The sequence below is a fragment of the Sinocyclocheilus anshuiensis genome, unplaced genomic scaffold, assembly GCF_001515605.1.
Source record: "Sinocyclocheilus anshuiensis isolate Anshui unplaced genomic scaffold, SAMN03320099.WGS_v1.1 scaffold188, whole genome shotgun sequence".
In the NCBI taxonomy this organism is placed as follows: domain Eukaryota; kingdom Metazoa; phylum Chordata; class Actinopteri; order Cypriniformes; family Cyprinidae; genus Sinocyclocheilus; species Sinocyclocheilus anshuiensis.
In genome coordinates this window covers 2,193,719-2,215,830 of record NW_015555768.1, presented here as the reverse complement: position 1 = coordinate 2,215,830, position 22,112 = coordinate 2,193,719, and the positions used below count along the sequence as shown (strand labels likewise).

The following is a 22,112-nucleotide window of genomic DNA, read 5'->3' as shown; positions in this document are numbered from 1 at the left end:
TTTAAGTTAAGGCATACATTATCATGTACAAGAAACAAAATACTATATAGTAAAGACAAAAACAATAAATGGGAAAAATAAGTATTTATGTCAGATCCCACATCTCTCTCTCTCACCGCGATGTATTACTCCAAAACCTTGTTGGTGCCATTTGTCAGGGACAATCAATTACTTCCACAAGCTAAACATCCTGATCCTGTCACACCTTTCAAAGGATTTGATAGTAGCGAACACAAGCCTTAAAGTCCACATGAAATTTGAATTGACCCCATGTACACATTTTGTGGTCTTTTTGTGAAAAATTGGTCGGTGCATGTAACTCACAAAAAAGAATTGTCTCTGTAATCTTTCAATAAAATGTAATAACTTTCCTTTACACTCTTATTTCTAAGTCCCTCCCATTTAACCATCTGGCTTCATTCTGGTGTGCAACTTAAACACCAACTTCACAGTCCAATTAATTCCCACCGCATATCCTGTTTCACTCAAAAATAAGTAAATTGTGTAGCCATTGCTATTTCATGTTGACTTTAAGTAGGAAAACATGTCACCATGTGTTTAATTTAAGTCAGTAACAGTGTCCATTATGTATTCCCAACAATTCTTTATAGTTTTTTTATACTACTTTTATTAAGACTAATATATTTACTTTACTTTTAGTAATTTAGCAGACGCTTTTATCCAAAGCGACTTACAAATAAGAAAATGTAATTAAAACTAAAAGCTAAAACTCTATAAATAATATATATATACACACACATTTAATAAAATAAAATAAATTAAATTAAAATGACAAATGCATACAACATTTCAAAACTAAACATTTAAATGAAAACAAAAAAATAAAGCTAAAAACAATTCAAAATATTAAAAGAACAAACGGTATGAGTATAATAATGATTCTAACATAACACTAAGCCAAACACAAAAAAAAAATATATATATATATATATATTTTTTTTTTATATACACAACCATTTAAAAGTTCAGGGTCAGTGAGAAATTTTTTTAAGGATACTCTGACAAATAGGAAGTTCAGAAGAACAGCATTTATTCAAAATACCAATATTTTGCAACATTATAAATGTCTTTACTGTATTTGGTCAATTTAATGCATCCTTGTTGAATAAAACTATTAATTTCTTTTTCTTTCTTTCAAAAAAAAAAAAACATACTCTAAACTTTTTAACAGTATACTGATTGTGAAATACTTAAACTTTAAGACCCACAAAACTAAAATACATGCAACTGTATATGGCTGTCCTTTTATAGAGCATTTTTAATCTGATAGCACTTAGGGGATAGTTTACTAAAAAGTAAAAAGTCTGTCATCATTTATTCACCCTCATGTCATTTGAAATAGTTTTCTTTTTTGTGAAAAGCTACCATACAGCTTTAGATGACTTTGAATATAGCCCACAAGTTGTTTGACATGGCACAGGGAGGAAATAAATTCTGAATAAATGGTGTGAGGGTGAGCAAATGATCCCTTTAAGGTGCTATGCACACTGGTGATAAATGTAGGACATTTACCACTAAATCTAAATAAAATGTCCAGATGTACCACACATTCCTCAAGCAGTCAGTTATTGTACAAAATACTGCTATTCAGATACTTTTTTTGTTTTAGGAGTAAATAAACATTCTAAATTGTTCCAAGGCAGAGACTAAATCGCATATTTGCAATACAGTACGCCGATAATGTCAGACCCCCATCTCTAGGACATTGTGAGTGTGTTTCTTCTCTTCGAGTCTCTTCTCGGGAAAGGAACAAAGCTTCTCACTTCTTTAAACGATAAACCTGCAATGAAAAAATGATCACATTGCATTTACATACACAATATGTGCAAATATAAAGTACAGCAGGCAGAGCTCTGTGTAATATCTGTTGCTCACGTTTCCACTCTTCTAAGGGCAATGTGGCATTGTCGTAGCTGTCATCGTATGGTGTGGGCTCTGGGCAGTCCTCTGGGTCCCTCAGGACATCAAAATAACTGTGTGCCAACGCACCATCAGCAGTGAGACGAGCATCAGCATCTAACACCAGCATCTTCTCAAGCAGATCTACCGCTGGGGTTAGTTACCAGTGTGTCAGAAACAAAGCCACAGCATTAGAATAGCAAAAGCTGATATATGTATTATTATTTTAATATTATTTGTATTAGTACAGGGCAAGCTGAGCTATGGTTGACAATATTATAAAGTTATTTAATTATTTATTAGGACTAGTTGAGTTGATTTATGTTGGTCAAGGTAGCAGAATATGGCACTATAAAATTTCTCGAATTTTAAAACGTGAGTGGACTTACAGACATTGTAATCTGAAAAATATAAATATGTTTATTTGAAGTGCTTTCTCCAGTTGCAGAAATTAAATTTTTATATTCTAAAAATGCAATTCTAGAAATTGTAGGGCTAAAACCATACAATTTTTAATTACTTCAAGTTAAATAAATGTTAACTGAAATAAAATCTAAAAGAAGTTAAACTTTTTAAAAAAGAAGCCAAAACAGCTTTTCTCATTTTCATTTAGCTCAACTTGAACTAAAACTGAAATAAAAATAATAAAGTATATACAAATATAAAAAAAACTCACAACAAAATGACTAAAACTTTATTTAAAATTAAAATGTAACATATACAAATACGAAATAATTCTAAATATTAATAAAAACTATATGATGGTAAAATAACACTATTTATAGGGTAACACCTTACAGTAAATTTCAATTAGTTAATGCAAGTTAATGCATTAGCTATTTTACAGCATTTATTAGTCTAGGGTTAATGTTAATTTATAAATTCCATTTGTACAGCTTGAAATGTTAAAAATGTATTAGTATATATAGAAATTAAAATGTAACATATATTATTAAATGCTGTAAACATGCATTAACTAATGTTATCTAACTGAACTATTATTGTAAATTGTTACCAATTCTAGAAATAACTGCAGTTAACAAAGCTTGTTACAGAAAACTAACTTTGAATAATGTCATTAAAATTTTTGGCTGACATTTCATAATTTTGGGAATCCTATTAAATTCCAAGTTGCAATATATAACTAATCTAGAAGTTTCCTCTGCAGTGCAATAGTACAGAATATGTGTGGCAATACCTTCTGTTGACATTCTACCTGACGTTTGGTGAAAAATGTAAAAACTTAAATTTGTTCTGTTGCATTTGCTCAGCATCTTGTCATTTTTGTCAGAAATAATGGCACGTCACATTGACAGGTAGCAACTATGCTGTCAAACTAAATCGTAAGTTTTACAATGAAAAAAGTCTCTTGCCTAAGCAAGAAATGTGACAATGTGACAAAGGAGTCATTTTTCATTGGCATTTTACTTACCTTTTTTACTGGCTCTGGGAAACAATATCGAGAAGTCTTTGCGTGGGTAGCAGGGCAGGGATCTGACATAGCTCTTTGCCTATTTAACAGCAATGAAGACAGTGACATTGATCGAGATCAGGAATGACAGCTGAGCACAGTAGCTACAGCAACTGTCACGCAAAACGTTAATAATTCAGGTTTAATTTTTTCCACAAAATATTCAAGACCCTTTTCTCAATCTTATTTTGCATTGCATTAGAGATCAGCGATCAGTCTCAGGTTTAATCAAGATTCAGACATAGCATGTATTAAAGGTGCCATAGAATGCATTGATACAATATTTTAAATTGTTCTCTGATATCTCCAACCCATCCCTGCACTTCACATCCCCTGCACAGCCTGGAACATAACATTTATTTCCATGATCTGCCATTTTCGCTATTATCCTCGCTTGTTTCTTCACAATACCTGCAGAACTTCTGATGATTCGGCTGTGCAGGTTCGGCTGGCGGCTGGCATAGAACATGGGCGGTTATATGCAAATGTTGGGGGCGTAACTATTAGTGATCCCGACTGTAACGTCACAGTCGGTGTTATGTGTCTGTATTCAGAAAGGCACGGAAAACAAATAACGTGAGCCACTAAAGGGACATGTTAGCTGCTTGCTAGCGGTAGCCTGTTACATTACAGTACATAAGATTTCGCTTACCACATAAACAGAGTAAGGAGAGATGACCGAGGATGATGGCGACTGATTTACAGATCCTGAGCACCACTGACAAGCATCTGATCTTGTAAAATGTGTGGCAAGTACTGCCGCTGTAGTTTACACAGAGCATGTGCGATCGCAAATCTCGAAAGTGAAAGTAAAGCGATCGCGCATTCGAAAGCAGTTTCAATGCCCCGCATATTAATAGCGGCTCCCTGATGCCCGCATTTTATATACAGTATAATTACCCGATATAACTGCGAGAGACCGTATTGAAATATATATATTTTACCTGTGTTTCCTTCCTGCTGTGTGAATTATTCATGACCCTTCCAAATAAGGTAAAAACAGACCATTTCATTCTAGGGACAAATCCTAGGGTTGTAAATGGACATGTAAAACCGTTTCTGGAGATTTTTTGCCCTTACCTAAGCCACATACCTTCTATGTAGCACAGGTTTTCTATTTCTTTTTTAGAACTGATTGATTGTAGGCCTCATTGATCTGAGCTTACGCACCTCAGTTTTTACAATGAATATTGCTCAAATTATCCACAAACAATGCTTTTTCACTCAAAATCTGAGGTGCATTTGCTTAGATCAAAAAGGCCTACGATCAATCAGTTCGAAAAAAGATATACAAAATCTGTGCTGATTGAAAGAAAACAAGTTGACAAAAAGATTTAATCCAAGATTTGGTGAAAATAGAGCATAACTGTTCTGATTCGCCTATTTTTCAGTGTTTTTTTGCATGCACGAGATTTACATAAGGAGGAAAACAATAGTGTTTGAGGCTCACGGTATGTCATTTCCATGTACAGAACTGTTATTATTCAACTATGCCAAGGTAAATACAGTTTTCCATTCTATGGCATCTTTAAAGATACCATATTTGGTTGCACTGAAAATGTCTTACCTCTGGGCTTTCTAGTTTCTCAATAAATTCTGGACTTGGTGTCCCTGTTACTTTCATTATCTGAGTCAATTGGTCCATGTCTGAATATCAGAAGTTAAAGACAATGTACAGCATGTAATTTCCAAGTTATTTCTGTTCTTGACAAGCAAGACAAAAGGGAATAAGTGGGCACACAGTATTTCTAAATGCAATCGCAATTAACTAAATGACCGACTGTACTTTAGTCATTTGAAATATAATAGTTAATAGTTTTGAAATAGAATGTTAAAAGGATAGTTCACCCAAAAATTAAAATGATTTCCGGACCTTCATGTCTTTCCAAACCTGTATGATGCTATTTTGTCAGTGGAACACAAAAGTAGAATTTCTGAAGAGCTACATTTATATTAAAATAACACATATGGTTTTAGAAGGACGCGAGGGTGAATATATAATGACAGAACTTCAATTTTGGATGAACTATCCCTTTAATGAAGTATTAAAATATTTGAGGACACTTTCTTGAAATCCAGCCCTCAGAATATGTTTATTCAGAAAAAAAAAGGAAATAAATTAGGCAAAGTAAATGCTGAAGGATACAGTCTTTTCCTTTAAAGAGTGTTTTTCCATTGAACATTTCACCCATGATGCACCCAACAGACCAGATATCCACTAGAAAGAAGAAAAAGGCAACAATCGCACATATTGAACTATAAAAATCATTACAACCACCAGTCATTAAAACAATGCAAACCATTTGACATACATCACATTCATGCGGCAAATCTGAATCAGTATAGCTCTTAGTACTAAAAAATCGGAGCACATTCCGTCTAACTTGCAATTAAAAGATTGATATCTACATAAAGGAAGGGTATCTGAGCATTTGTGAGGACATTCAACATTTAAAAGTGCAAATTATTGATCCGTGTATGCAGTTGGGAACTGTTTGCCTAAATAAGTGTGACCTTTATTTAGCACACACTACTACATAATTTAGCACAAAAAATATTCATGTTATCTCATGTCTCATGTTATCTCTTATCTAACATTGCCAGATTTAATCATTTTCACATTTAAATTCACATTTATTTTATATTTGAAATATTTTATATTCATTTACGAATTATTAATTAAAACTCATTAAAGTAAATACATTTAATAGTATTAAAATGTTTTAATTGATCTAAATTATTGTAAAAAAAAAAAAAAAAGAAATTAATAAATGTAATTTTCTATGAACCTCAAGAAAATTTGTAAAGATTTACATATGTAATCTTGTATAGAAATAAGTTGTATGCGTTTATTTGTAAGGTGTCCATACATTGATATTGTAGGTATCAATTTTCTATTCAAACAAGGAAATAAATGCATGTTAGAACTATATCTATGAATACCAATGAGAGCATGTAAGAACTGCTCATATAGACCAACAGAGGTGCTATTGGACAGATTTCAAGAAACTAAATGAAGCATAACAGATGACCAAATCAATAATTACTGTATATTTTAACCTTATATTTTAGATAACACTTTAGATTTGGGAACACATATACAGTCAAACCAAAAATTATAGACAGTCAAACCAAAAATTATAGGACACCAGATATAATTTTTGATATTTTTTACTAGTGGGTGCAGGACACTATAGTTCATTTATGTAAGTGAGGACAGCAAAATAAAGTAAACTGTGACTTATTATACCCAAAAATTCTTCATACAGTGGACTACCAGTAAAATTTATAAAAAATTTGGGACGAAAAATTATTCAGACACTTTGACCTGACCATGTTTTTCTTAAGTGTCATCTGACATTAACATCAAGATTAATTTGTTCTGACACAGTTTAACTCGGAGTTCTTGTCATATTTTATTACCATTTTCTAAACTATAGTGAATAAACTGTGAAATAAATTGTGTCTGAATACATTTTGGTTTTACTGTACACTAATAACTAAGAGTTTTCCCTCAAACTCCTGAATTGCTTTTTATTTATAGGCAGTAAGGTAGTTGTTGTAGTAGTTAAGTTTAGGTGCAGAATAAGGCATTAATGTGTGCTTTATAAGAAGTAATAAGCAGCCAATATGCTAGCAATATGCATGCTATTAAGCAACTAGTTAATAGTAAAGAGTGTTCCCTAATCTAAAGTGATATCATATTTTATATACAAATGTTTTGCCTAAACAGAGTAAACTTAGCTCTCAGTAATAATTTTAAGAGGTGTGTATGTCTTAATGAATGACAAACATCTTGCCTGTCTGCGTGTAGTGCATCCAGTTTAGAATGACCTCAGGGGCCCGGTACCACCGCGTCACCACGTAACCTGTCATCTCTGCTTCTGCATGACGCGCCAGGCCAAAATCCAGGATCTGCAGGCAGACCAAACGCATAGTGTTACTGTCAACTGTCAGGGGTTAACGCTTCTCTCTTTTATGGTGAAAGAATGGTGGCACAAACCTTCAGCTCACAGTCTTGGTTCACAGCCAGGTTTCCTGGTTTGAGGTCCTGCAATGCATAAAGGTGTTGTGAATCTTCCTACAAAGACATTGTTCTTGAACAATTACACAAGGTCTTAGTGGATTTCTTAATACATTTTTTATCTGAATCCAGTAAGCTCTATTGCACATTGAAAGTGAGCCGGGCGGCTTCAAACAGATCTGAGCATGTACAGGCACCACCTCACCAAACAGGAAATTACTGGCATTACCTCATAGGACAATGTATGATAGGAAAGCCCAGACAAAGCAAAAAGCCTTGAACTCAATGATATTAATAGAATTAGAAACACAATATGGCACATTTCAGAACGTGCATGTAAAAATAAAAAAAACAAAAAAGTTTGGATAAATCACTACTGTAGCTTGGCGTACATTAATTCTTTGCATTTTCATTTAAAACATACCGCCAGAATGTCTCCAGAAAAGCACTCCTACAAATCTAAGAGCATTTTTAATATTGTATTTTAGATACACACTACCGTTCAAAATTCTGGGGTCAGTAAATATGTTTTTAATACTATACTGCAAGGACACATTAAATTGATCAAAAGTGATAGTAAATAAATTTACATTGTTACAAAAAAATACATATACATGTACACTGATGTTCAAAAGTTTGGGATCAGTAAGACTTGTAATGTTTTTTAAAGAAGTCTCTTATGCTCATCAAGGCTGCATTTATTTGATCAAAAATACAGAAAAAAAACAGTAATCTTGCAAAATGTTATTACAATATAAAATAATGGTTTCTATTTTAATATCCTTTAAAATATAATTTATTTCTGTGATGCAAAGCTGAATTTCCGTCAGCCATTACTCCAGTATAAAGTGTCACATGATCCTTCAGAAATCATTCTAATATGCTGATTTATTATTAGAATAAATATTTGCTGCCAAATATTTTTTTGGAAACGGCAATACTTTTTTCAGGATTATATGATGAATAAAAAGTTAAAAAGAACAGCATTTATTCAAAATATAAATCTTTTCTAACAATATAAATCTAACACAACCTTTAACAATACTAATAATTTAACACATCCTTGCTGAATAAAAATTTTAATTTCTTTCAAAAAAAGAAAGAAAGGAATAAATTAGATTTTAATGTATATTAAAATAGAAAAACTTTATTTTACACTGTAATAATATTTTACAATATAACATTTTTTACTGAATTTTTGATCAAATAAATGCAGCCTTGATGAGCATAAGAAACTCCTTTAAATGTATATATATGTGTGTATGTATGTATGTATGTATGTATATATATATCAAATAAATGCTATTAATTTCAACTTTCTATTCATATCAAATAGAAACAGAAGAATCCTACAAACAAAAATAATAAGAAGAAATGTTTTCTGAGCAGCAAATGATTTCTGAAGGATCATGTGACATTACTGGAGTAATGTTGCTGAAAATTCAGTTCTGCATCACAGGAATAAATTACATTTTGAAATATATTAAAATATAAATAGTTTTTTATTGTATTTTGATGAAATACTTAAAGCCTTGTTGAGCATAAGAGACTTCTTTCAAAAACATTTTTAAAAATCTTACTGACCCCAAACTTTTGGACAGTGCTGTATATGCCTATTTTAATAATCCAGTATGTTTTACAAATTTGTACATGAATTTACTTTTCATTACTTGGAATTTGGAGATATATATATATATATATATATATTCATAAATAATGAACATAAACAGGTTTACATGTTGTAATTCATGAGTAAAAACAAGACTCATAACTGCAATCCATTATATTAAAACTAATTGGATGAGCCAAATCTGAAGCTGAACTAGTTAATATACTAATAAATATACTTATTCCTCTTCAGATGAGATGAATGACTGCTCTCTCATCTTCTCAGATGAGAGGAAGTGTGGTTAATCATCGTTTATACTATAGTCCACTGATCAATACATATTAGTGAATTAGCAGTAAGTAAATGTAATTCATGGAGATGAAAACTCCCGCACTGAGCACATTTGCATCTCACAGGGAAGAGCTACAACGATCCCAAGAGAGGCCATGTGTCTTTAATTCAGATCTGTGTGGAAATGATAATTATGAGCAGATGCTGTTTATTCATTGCCAGTCTCACTTACTCTGTGAATGATGCCAGCACCATGAATGTACTGTGGAGTGGAGAGAAACAGAAGGACAGAGAGGAAGAAATACCACAAATCAGTATGACATTTTTCACAGTGTTATGTTTTAGTATTTGATGTAAGAAATTAACTCATTTGTAAGGGAATTAATTATTATTATTTCATTCAGGTTTTGAGAGGACTCGGATCTGAAGATTCGAAGTCAACCTGATTAGAACTGATTCCAAATTTGATCATTTACACCTTATCTACCGTTCGTCCAGCAAGACGTTAGCATCCGTGTATATTAACAATTTTAATATCTGTATTCTCCCTGGCCACGGGTTAATACATGTTTTGATAAGTTATAAGCTACGAGCTAGGTAACAAGGATCTTTGGCAAGGTTTGACTTTAAAATTATACGACACCAGACAATGATTCTTTATAAATGAAAACAAAATTTATTGGCTATTCTAAATTACATTGACCTAAGCTAAGACATACACATACACACACACATACATACAGTCTCTGAAGAATGAAAATGATGTTAACGGAGTTCTGAGGTGCGAGTATTGTACATACTTCTCACTTCTCATTCATACCAAAGTTTCTCACATAAAATAAGCTTTCATTCAAGCTCAAACAACAGGTATTTTGCATACACAGTAATCGTAATAACTAAAAGGAAAAGTTATAAGGCAAAGATTAAGATATCATGGTTTCAATAACACATCAAACAGAAAGCATATTATTTGGGAGTATATTGCTCCGATACTCTAAATGATTTTAAATGATTGTCTTATGAATCGTCTTTGGATTTATTTATGCTGAAGCTGGTCACGAAACACACTGACATTCTGTTGCTTAAACGTGTCTAGATGGGGGGGCGTCCAGTTATTGCTGTCCTAATTCTTGTCGACCCTGGAGGTGGTTTGGTAAATCACTCTCTCCTGGTGTTTCTTGTACAGATAAGCAGAGCTGGACAGGAACTCATTTGAGACAATTGGCGCCTGGCTGACCGTGATTCAGCTTTACGGCTCTCAGATGGTTGAGAAGAGATGTTAGTTTCCAGGTGGAATGCGGAGATTCCCTCGTTCATTTGTGTGATGTTCGCAAATGCCTTACATTGATTACACTAATAGGATTGATCTGAAAGATTGTACCATTCCTACTGGCAATCATCTTAAGCCCAAAGCATACATCTGTTTTTACACGTACATATTTTGTCCTCTATTATTCAATTGCTTTAGTTTTGTTAGATGTTTACCAGATTAAAGTCAACAGGAAACCACATTCACATCCAAATTTACTTTGGTAACATGATGTACTTAGAAAAAAAAAAAGAATCAAGACTTTATTTATCAGGAATGAATTGGATTATAGTTGTTTCAGAGGTGGTAAGTGCAAATAGCTAGATTCTATTTATACTATGTTAAAATAGCAGGATATTCTGCTAATTACTTATTGCAAATAGTGGCAATTATTTATATAACAGTATACAATAATAACTTATTGAGTGTAAATTGTAATTATAATTCAAATTATTAAATGGATGCCACCTTATTGGGACAAAAGCCCTCCCTAACCCTACCCGATACTTTATTTTCAACTTCTTGATTATTTCCTTCATTTTTATTAAAAATAAATGCTTTTCTGATGTGATTTGAAATTTGAAAAGGGAGAAAAAAAGTTAGCCAAAAGGCAGATTCGAACCCGGGTCGATCGCGTCAAAAGGAGTATGACACACGCTTTACCATCTACGCCACTGAATCTGACGACGTTGGTGGGTGGAGTTAGTGTAAATAGCCTCTGCCAACAAGGCGGGCTATTTGCACTTAGTGTAAATAGACACTCCGATTTTTATTTTTATTTATTCCCAACAGTTAAAGAGTTGCCCACAGAAAAAAACAGCACCCCCACTTCCCGCACCTATGATTAACAGTCAATTTTGATTCCATGTTCTATTCTGACTGGCTGTGCTGCATCACACAGGATAGACAAACTGCTGGAAACTTGTTACATCATGCCTGGTTAGGAAAATTTTGCCTCTTTTTGTGAGCTGTTTTGGTCTGACCTTTAGTCCGCACAGCATCTGATAGACCAGGAACTGGATGCGGTCTTCTGTAAGGATGCCCTTGACTTTAGAGAGGTCTGTGTACATGTACGGCATCACCAGGTAGCTAAAACAGACAGGAATTGTTTATTTCTTATTTTTAAAGAATAATTCACCCAAAAATGAATTCTATCATTATTTATTGATGGAAAACGACATTAGAAAGGATCTTCATGCAGTTCTTTTACAGCAGTTGTTTTATGAAAAAAGAATTCTCATTTGTTCTCTCAGACATATGGCTAACAGATCGAATTTTGCATACAAAGGCCTCATTAAAGACTTACAAGTCTTGGAAGTTGTCCAGTCTGGAGGCAGGAGTGAAGACATCTAGCAGGCCTATTACCTTGGGTTGGGCGGCAAAATTGATACAGCGAAAAAGCAAGTGAGTCAGTCTTTTCAAGATGTTATAATGGTGTTAGACAGACAGACTGACTGAATAAGGCTGCCTAATTTTCGCTGTAATCTTTTAAATACTTATAGAAGGTGCTTACAGTTTATGACACTGAATTCAATCATCAGCATGTCTCCAGGCGCCACAAGTATCCTGTTCTGAGCTGACACACTGAGTCCACCAAGCTAAAGATTTGATACTCACACCATTCTCAATGAAAACAATGCGAGTATGGTGTGATACAAGTCTTTTTGTGCCCTACAAAAGTCATTCAAGCTATTGAAACTGCTGGAAAATAGGAACTAACAATGTAAGCAACAAGATCTAACCTCAAGGCGCGTCATGCATAAAAGACACTTACATTTTCATGTTTCATATGTTTGAGCAGGCTCAGTTCACGATAGGCTCTCTTCGCGAAGATCTCTGACTGAAAGGGTCGGTGCAGCTTCTTGATGGCCACCTTCTCTTTGGATTTATTGTTGATGGCCGAGCTAAGAAAGGGAGAACGATCAGCATCATAAACATTTTGAACTGAGGTTGAAGGTTCAACGACCGACTAACAAATTCAGGAACTGATATAGAAACTGCAATATTCAAATAAGAAACTGCACAAGCATGTTAGCTGATGATACGTTGCTTTGCTGCAAAGACTTCTTGTCAGAGCATGCGGGTTTCACAGTCCCCCACTTTCACCAGTGTTTGCTCTTAGAGCTGTTGTGAAGGTTTTGTGGCATTAAACCCTGAACAGGAAATGTCAATGCTGCTGGGATATATCATATCGTGACTAAATTTAGCAATGATGTGACAGTGAAAATACAATATATACAGTAGCATTAGCTTCCAGAGCAAAGAGCCTGCAAAATTAGGAATGCATGATATATTGGTGACATCAGTACTGTTTGTCAGTCTGATTTGGCCATTACTGGATGTTGAAAATAGTTAACTGCAAAACAGTCATAACTACAAAACATCCATTGTTTTATCAATCTTTTCTACTGCAAAGTACATTTGACACCTGGTTTCCACTGAAAGCATGTGATTTCACCTAGTGTGAAAAACAGGTCTAACAGTGTAGATTTTTATCATATCGATTATCATTCATAACCAAAATATTACTGGTTATTGTATCAACTCAAATTCTGAGATCAGACTGCCTCTATATATTATTACATAACTCCAACCAAGTTTATCAAGTAACATGAACTTATCCGATAGGTATACACTGGACAATGTTTACAAAATTCAAACCAGATTATAATGTCATAAACAGGATATAAGCACAACTTCGAAGTACCACTTCATGAACGACCACGATTTCACAGTGACCATGGTGAAAAGTTTTGACATACGAACATAACATTAACATTCACAACATAACAATAGCATTCCTTAAAACTAACTAGCATCTATTTGCATGTTACTAATACTTTTTTTTTTAACTACTCCAGTCAGTTATAGTGCAACAGTGATTAGTTTGTCTTTAAACTTCCAAGTGGTTATTCACTAGATACTAGCAGTAATTCAGGTCATCACTAGTACTTATTACTTCACTACTAGTCAACATCCCAATAGTGATACATAATGGCATTGCTTCCAGAAACAAATGTAAAATTTTAGCCACTTGACAGTAAGTTTCAATACATTTTTCTGTTTCAATAAATTTGACAATACATTTGAAACTACTTTAGTAAACATAAGCAAACAATGAAAAAAAAAAACACTTCTAAAGAATTTATTAATCTTAGTTAATGTTAATTTCAACATTTACCAAAACTTGGTAAATTTGTATCTGTTAATATTATTTACTGGACCTGAGCCAACATGAACTAACAATGAACAGTTGTGTTTTTATCAACTAACTTTAACAAAGATTAACAAATACCAAAACAAATGTATTAGTTAATGCATTGACTAATGTTATCAAATGGGACCTTGTTAAGTGTTACCCTATGCTCTTTAGACTAATATGTACTCCATTTTTGCTGTTAACTATTCCAGTTTTACTAGTAAATATTCATTTGGTAGCCCTACTCATTTCCCTGTTATAGTTAAAGGGATAGTTCACCCAAAAATGAAAATTTGGTGTTTATCTGCTTACCCCCAGGGCATCCAAGATGTAGGTGACTTTGTTTCTTCAGTAGAACACAAACGAAGGTTTTTTACTCAAACAGTTGCAGTCTGTCAGTCATATAATGGAAGTGAATGGGAATCACGGCTTTGAGAGTCAAAAAAGCATACACAAGCAAAACCAAATTAAACCCTGCGGCTCGTGACGATACATTGATGGGTAAAGACACGAAACGATTGGTCTGTGCAAGAAACTGAACAGTATTTATATAATTTTTTACCTCTGATTCACAGCAATGTCCGAACTGTCCTGAGCGCATTCTCAACAGCCGGTGCGTGACGCGTCTTCTTCTTGCTTTACGGTGGAACGCAGACTTATAAGTGCATTACCGCTAGTGATCGACCGATATTGATTTTTTATAACCGATACTGGGGTGTTTTAAACAAGTGAATCTTGTTAAAAGTTACATGCGGTGGCCGTGCTGGGGCATTTCCTGAGCATCAACCTGTGTCCTGTGAGTGAACAGCAAAATGTGCTACATTTCAGGCATTTATGTAACACATCTAATATGTGCATTAATGGCTGTTATGAAGTTTACTAATTACAGCAAAGCAAGTGCGTATGCTTTACCAATGCATGCTGTTGTTGTTGTCTCGTCTCCCCTCAGACGCCATGCTGCAATGGCGATCCTGCGCGCAATTCTCAAAACACCTACAAGATGGCGGCGTTTATTATGCATTCGAGCACCAAAAGGTCACTGCGTAGGAACGATTCTTTTTCACGCCAAAATAACAGCCTTTTATATGGTTCCAGGTAGCGCGGAGCGGCCGCGGAATCGACGCTTTAAATCACTAGCCATTGAAACTTTGAAACGCTCGTGGTGATCGAACGCGCTGAGATCTGTCTGACGTTGACGTCATGATCCCCCGCACACGCCCACTTTCGAATTCATACAACTGCCGCTTTGATTGACGCACTGCTGCTCACCTTCATGTAAACACATACAGGTGATTCTTCAGCTCAGTTAACACAACATGTTTGCTAATTAACTGTGAATGCGAAAAACGAAATAGAAATGGATGTTTCAGCAAATTCTCAAATAAATACAATCTAGGCTATGATCTTCAAACGGTCCCTCTGTTGATGATTGGGTTCCTCTGTCACGTGTTCATGACGATCAACTCCGTTGTTCTCCAAAGTGATTGTTATTGACAGCAATATTATAAAAATATTTATTATAAAAAACGTTTTTTTTTTCTTTGGAATTTTATAAATGTATTTGAGGGGAAGCTAAACAGTCATAATAGAGAAATTCTGCAACTCTACATCGTAAAATTACAAATTTAGACAAACTTGAGAGAAATGTGTACACATGGTTGAAAGTGTGTGAACCCTTTAGAATTTTCTTTATTTCTGCATAAATATGACCCAAAACATAATCAGATTTTCACACAAGTCCTGAAAAAAGACAAAGAGAACCCAATCAAACAAATTAGGCAAAAATATATTCTTTGTCATTTATTTATTGTGAAAAATGATCCAGTGTTACATATCTGTGAGTGGCAGGGTGAGTGGCAAAAGTATGAAAATCTTAGCTTTTTTTTGCTGTCAGATTGAAAACACCTCTGAATGGACTCTAATTTCGCCTTCAAATTAACTGCTAATCCAGAGATTCACATGCTTTTGCCGCTCACATCACATATTGGATCATTTTCCTGAATAAATAAATGACAAAGAAAACATTTTTGTCTCATTTGTTTGTTTGGGTTCTCTTTGTCTACTTTCAGGACTTCTTGATTATGTTTTGGGTCATATTTATGCAGAAATATAGAACATTCTGTAGTTAAAAGTGAAAATTGTTAATAAATGTGCTGTGATATTTTAATAGAAAAATGCTGCAAATTCTGCAAACTCTTAATTTAGGTAAATTAAACAAAACAATAAAAAAAAAGTTAACTAAACAAAATATCAAATCAAGTTCCATTTCTCATAGACAGACAGATAGATAGATAGATAGACAGACAGATGCATGAGTGAAACATGTAAATGAAACTGGTTAATTAATGTGCTGTGACATTTTAATACAGAAATTCTGCAAATTCAGTGAATACCTAATTTAGGTAAAAAAATAAATAGATACATAAAAAGTTAAGAACTAAAAATATCAAGTATCATTTCTTAATAAGAGAGAAAGTGAGAGAGAGATTCAAAGACAAAATTATAAAATAAGGCAACGTACTTAAAAATGAAAATGGTTAATAAATGTGCTGTGATATCTTAATAGAGAAATTCCGCAAGCACTTAAAGTTAGTTAATATTAAACAAAATATCATTTATTTGAGAGAGAGAGAGAGAGAGAGAGAGAGAGATTTTGCTCTAACAACAAATATATATTATTCATACACTATAAAACACACCTGTAAGGCCTAAATTCACTCATGGGGCATCAGACTAGAGCAGATAAGGGACTAATATTCAGCCTGGCTGTAATGGAAACTGGCACATCCTACTGGTATATCAGGACAGTTATACCAATGTGATGGATAGTACAGTAAAGGTTATAGTGAGCCATCACAAAATTAAATGCAGTGAAGAATCTGGGAGTAGTAGCTTTTAGATATTCCCTCTGGGGCTTATTCATCCCTCTACTAGTTTTATGGGCACTGAACCACTCAATTATTGGAAGGCTATAACTGTGAAAGACAAAAATAAATTCTTACAGGCTTTGTAATGAAAGCGTATTTATTTCAACAGATGTTAGCCACTAGATGGCACTGTCAGACAGTCATAATGTGAGCGGCATCAATGGGTTTTAGGCATGACAGCTGTGTAGCATTAGTCACAAAACCATCATAATAAACTGATTAGATGTGCCATATATACATATGTGAGATTCTGTAGCATGGTCCAACTACATTTTGCAATTTGTGAACCCATAAACACCTATTAGGTCTCTTAAGTTTTATATATAAATATTAATGTTGGTTAAAAAGGAATATATATAATTCAGCTTGTCTAATAAGCCCTTTCAATCCATCTAACTTGCTCAGTGTCAGAGAGCTGGCTGACATGCTCTTGTAAAAATGATGAATTCAAAAAAGTCACTGTTTTACAGCCATGACTTCCTGTGTTGCAGTGCAGAGATAATTGGCTCATTAACAGCAGACTGTGTTGTGGTGGGCTCTTCCTTCCTGAACTAACAGTTGTGGGGGGCTTTGGCTCTTCATTCTCTCTGAATAATCAAACTGGTTTTAAATGTCAGTAGTGTCGCTCTGATATGTGTTCATAACCTGGGGGGGTTTATTTATTAAAAGATCTGGGTGGTGGTGTAAACCAGAGCTAAAATACACATTTAAACCTGGATTGACACATCGGCAAATCATTTCAAATGAATACATGTTGGCTTTTCTGGAAAGCCTTAATAATGCACTATAATAATGCATTCAGAAGTCTTAATAAAACATTGAGTGTAGGTTTTAGAGCATTTAGAATTTTGCAGACTTCTGAACAGAGAAGATATGACAGGTTTGAGTTTCCCAACTGTTTTTTTCCCCCCTTCAGGACCCATATTTTTACTCAGACATCAACTGGCTGACGTTATCATCTTCCTAGCTTCTAATTAGTGGTGAATTACACCCACCATAAAGTTTGACTGACTTTTGACATTATAGCAACAAGTGTTTTCTCTTCCCTTTTAACCCTTGTGCTGTGCTAAAAATCTTTTACTTAATTTGATGCTCCTTTTAAAAATTGCTTGTAAATCTCTCATTATGCTGTATTATCCCCAAATCTTGGATTCAATATTTTTGTCAACTTATTTTCAATTAGCACAGGTTTTGTATTTCTTTCTGGAACCGTTGTAACTTATTGGTCAGAGCTTATGCATCTCAGTTTTTGAGTAAAAAAAGCATTATTTGTGGATCATTTTTGCAATGTTCACTCAAGAAGCGAGATGCATAATCAAATTTTCTTTGAAAAACAAAACATTATTTTGTGGACAATGCAATGTTCACTCAAAATGAGGTGCATAAGCTCAGATCAGTGAGATCTAATCAATCAGTTCCAAAAAGAAATACAAAACCTAATAGAAAAATAGTGTGTATTGAAAGAAAACAAGTTGATAAAAAGTCGGTCACTTTTGCAGGTGTAACAAAGTGGGGGAAAATCACACACACACACACACACACACACACGTAAGAAAATTATCAAAATTTTGGGGAAGTTTTCATGTGTGAGCAAAGTCAGCAAGTTTTTGTCTAATGCAATAACATTAATTAGCATTTTTAGGAAAAAGAAAATCCTCTCTGGGTCAAAATGACTAGAATACAACATGATGGTTAAAAGCATCGTATTTATTTTGCAATCCTAACGACGTATAATTATACAGTTGCATTTTACTTCCAACCAATTCAAAAGAAATATGCAATGCATTTTTGGGTCACAACCCACCAGTTGAGAACAATAGGACAATTTTATGGACTAAACCCAGAATGCAGTATATTTGCAATTTATCAAGTTTTTCTGTATAAAACTGTATCAAATCTTTGTCTTTTCTTCTAACAACCCAATTTACCCTACTTTCTCTCTAAAGAGAGTTCGGAGAATGGAAGAAGTGTGCCAGGTTAGTTTGCCTCTCAACGCATGAATAATTTCAAGAGCATGAGATTTCATATTAGTGCAAATTTAGACATTTTCCATCTTGCGTCGTAAAAGAAGGACATTGCATTTCCCCATAGAAAAACAGCCAGTCATCTTCAGTCATATAGAAGGGTTAGAACAAACAAACAAAACATTCCTTATTTTCACTTGTCAAAATCCCTCTTGTAATCAGATCAACAGTTCGTTCTAGAAAATTACACTGCTCGACTGGCATTTCTGATGCTCTTTTCAGTTCTTGCATATTTAGATGTGATGTGAGACAGAGTTAATTCAAAGGAAAAGCAGAGGGGATGCAGGGAAAAACTGAAGTTTATATTGGGGTATGTGTTGCATTCACCTGAGAGTGCCCTGCAAAGTGGACTTCAGATGGTATTTGGTCAAGTGAGATTCAACATCCAGTGGACTTTTTATGCTCAGTCTGAAAGACACAGCAAATGCCATATGGATCAACAATATATCAAAAATGACAGGATACAAAGAGGGAAATTTACCCATGAGCCATTACACTAATTACTACATTCATTTGGCTAAACCCCTACAAGAGAATGGGTTACATAACCATTAAGAAGAGACATACATAAAATCAAATTTTTCATATAACAACATCACAACAGTCACTTATCACTAATATTACAGTACATTTCTTATCCACCTTAGTTTTAACGAGTATGTGCAAGGCTTCAGTTTCACACGCTTAGTTATATTAGCTGTACAAAGCTGTTATGCTGCCTTATTTTGCATACTGGTATTTATTGTCATTATTTTGATGTATTATAGTAATTTGTAACAATAACACTGGTTTGTAACAAATAGTTTCACCGTTTACTGCACTGTAACAGTTATTTACCTATATCAACTAATAAAATCACACATTAACAGGACATAGCTTACTTCAGTGTTGAAAAAAATAAAAAATACATATGAATACACGTGGATATTATCTATTATTGAAAGCATAATTAAAAGTTGCATGTCTCAAGAAACATACAACGGTGGCATCCCTGAATAAATCAGTGTTGTTGAATGAATCAGTTGATTTAGTGACTAACTAAAAGGCAATCACTTGTTTCCTTCTTGAATGAGCGTTTTTGAACAAATTGGTTTGTGAAATGATTCAATAATTCGGAATGATTCCATAATTCGCTCATAAAGCCAACTTGCTTGTTTCATTCTTGAATTAATCGATGTTGTTGAATGAATCAGTGGCTGCATCCAAAACACTTCTCATACTTCTATGCTATATAGTAGGCAAAAAACAGTATGTGAGAAAAGAAGTACCTCTGAATTCACAGTACTCATGAAAGAGTAGGCAAAAAGTACCTGGATGACCTACTACATCTGGCGAGTTTCTGAAGTGTTCTTGAATGAAGCTATGCTCCCTCATAAAGACAGTCTTGATTCATACCTGAATGAACCAGTGTTGTTGAACGATTTGGTTGAGTAATGCCGAGTTCACACTGCACGATTTTCAAAGACGATTTTCAAATTTTCAGTGTGAACTCGGCATAAATGATTCAAATGACTTTCTCATAAAGACAATCACTTGTCGCCACCTACTGGCATAACAATACAACCTGCAGAAGTCACAGAGTCACTGAAATTCCCTACCTTTAGTGCACAGACTACAAAGCATGCACAAATCAAGTTTTCTAGATATCTCCTTTTTAGCATGTTGAAATAATTGAACACTCCTCAGGGACCCTAATCAGAACACAGACTTTTAAATATCACAAGGAAGACATTCATCCTTTTCCATGAGTCCTGGTTGCCATGTGACCATCCAGGCAGTGATTAGAAACAAATTAAAGATGTGATTTCACAAGTTCCACCTGCTTTACCGGGGAATTAATCACTGGCCTCAATCAATGATGCTATCTGGGACTGGCAGTAAAGAGACTCTGGCATGATTAATGGCGATGACCTTCTCCAAGACCCAGACTCCTCTTCTCAAATCTCTTCCATTTAGATGTGACCTCAGGACAGGAAGTTTTGTAGGGAGCCCTCAGCATGCTAATGCTACCAACAACCCACAGGAGATTGAGCAACAGCGCACTATGACTAACTGCGCTGCTCGGTGGTGTCAGAGCTCACCATGTTCCTTTTAAGACGACAAGGCACCTCGAGAATGATGTTTCAAGCATGAGAACGAGTTACCGCATCTTTATGATTTAGAGATTACGTGGAATGTTCTGTGATCCAAACGGTTCCACTTAGCAACAGGTTTCTTGTTTAATTCTACTCATTTATGAGCTGATTTTCTCGGCTTTGGCGGTGTGACCTGCATGGTAAAGGCTATGTAAATGCCATTTGCTAAGTTCAGATTTCTTCTGCCTCTAGCTCTTCATTTCCTCCCGTTTCACCTCCACTTCCTCTTCTGCTGGTGTTTAGTCAGAGGCAGTAAAAGGCTCCTTTTAGGTCTGAGGATAGAGATAATGAAAAGTCCCTGGTCTTGTGAATGTTTCATTTGTTTTAAAGAGATTGAAATTGGATGGCAGATGGGTAATAAGCTTTCTTTCTATTCCCCCACAGACACATGCACACATCCACACAATCATTCTTTCTTTTCCTCTTTGCAAACACACACACACATTTTTAATTATCCTCGACAGTGCCAACGGCCCTGCACTGTGTGACCGGTCAACGTACATTCGGGCAACAGTGAGCACTGTCATTACCATCCATTACATTAAGAGACGAGTCCTTTACCACACCATCGCCAGGCTTCCTCTCTCTCTTCCTCTTTCTCATCGTCTCATTGTTATAAACTCTTAATGAGACCCTATTGTGCCGCAGAGGCTGCTGCACTGGTCATTTATCTATCTCAATTATTTATGCATGGGTTTATTTACTCATTAATTTGGATTCATAGGCAAATTAAACACGAGACGTTTTGGGTCCTCCATTATTCGACTACAGTACTTACCCCTCATTGTCATGTTTCTCTGACAGAGAATATGCAACGCTCTACAAAACAAAGGGAGCTATTGAGCCAAAACTGATAAATACAGGGCTGAACTTCATCCAAGATCATATATTGAAATGATCTGTTTTGCTCAGCCAAGCTTATGCAAAAGAGTCTAATAAAATAAACTCGTATCAGACAAAACAAAAGAGGTCAGAAATTTAAAGCTAAAGTGTGTGATTTCTACATCACTAGGTTCACCAAATGGAGAAATAATGCTTTTGTTTCCTCATTTGTAAGTTGCTTTGGAAAGCATCTGCTAAATGTAAATAATGGTTTCAAACCGGTTTCCAGAAGCAGACAAACAGAGAGTGCCACCATAACGCACGCCATTAGTTTAGCCAGTTTCAGGCTGGCCCAGATGATCAGACTAGCGATGGGAGAAC

At 34.6% G+C, this 22,112-nt stretch overlaps 1 protein-coding gene across 1 annotated transcript; it reads right to left on the bottom strand.

Annotated features, from left to right (window-relative positions):
• Positions 1–1,374: 1,374 nt before the first annotated feature.
• Positions 1,375–21,512, bottom strand: LOC107674288 (mitogen-activated protein kinase 13-like). Its single transcript, XM_016468229.1, has 12 exons — positions 21,411–21,512; positions 12,399–12,593; positions 11,931–11,989; positions 11,608–11,713; positions 9,548–9,577; positions 7,395–7,442; positions 7,192–7,306; positions 5,538–5,609; positions 4,959–5,038; positions 3,353–3,431; positions 1,897–2,070; positions 1,375–1,801 (listed from the first exon to the last, which is right to left on the bottom strand). The coding sequence occupies exons 1-12, from the start codon at positions 21,510–21,512 to the stop codon at positions 1,719–1,721; spliced, it is 1,143 nt and encodes a 380-aa protein (XP_016323715.1). The 3' UTR covers positions 1,375–1,718.
• Positions 21,513–22,112: the final 600 nt, after the last annotated feature.

Bases quoted from the DNA above. Each gene is read 5' to 3' on its own strand.
- LOC107674288 (XM_016468229.1), bottom strand. From the start codon at position 21,512: ATGAGAAAGAGGAAGAGAGAGAGGAAGCCTGGCGATGGTGTGGTAAAG. The intron at 5,610-7,191 runs GCAAGATGTTTG...TCTTCTTTCTAG, and splicing joins GATGCACTACACGCAGACAG to TGGATATCTGGTCTGTTGGG. The intron at 5,039-5,537 runs GTATCCTTCAGC...TCTGATATTCAG, and splicing joins ACTCTTTAAAGGAAAAGACT to ACATGGACCAATTGACTCAG.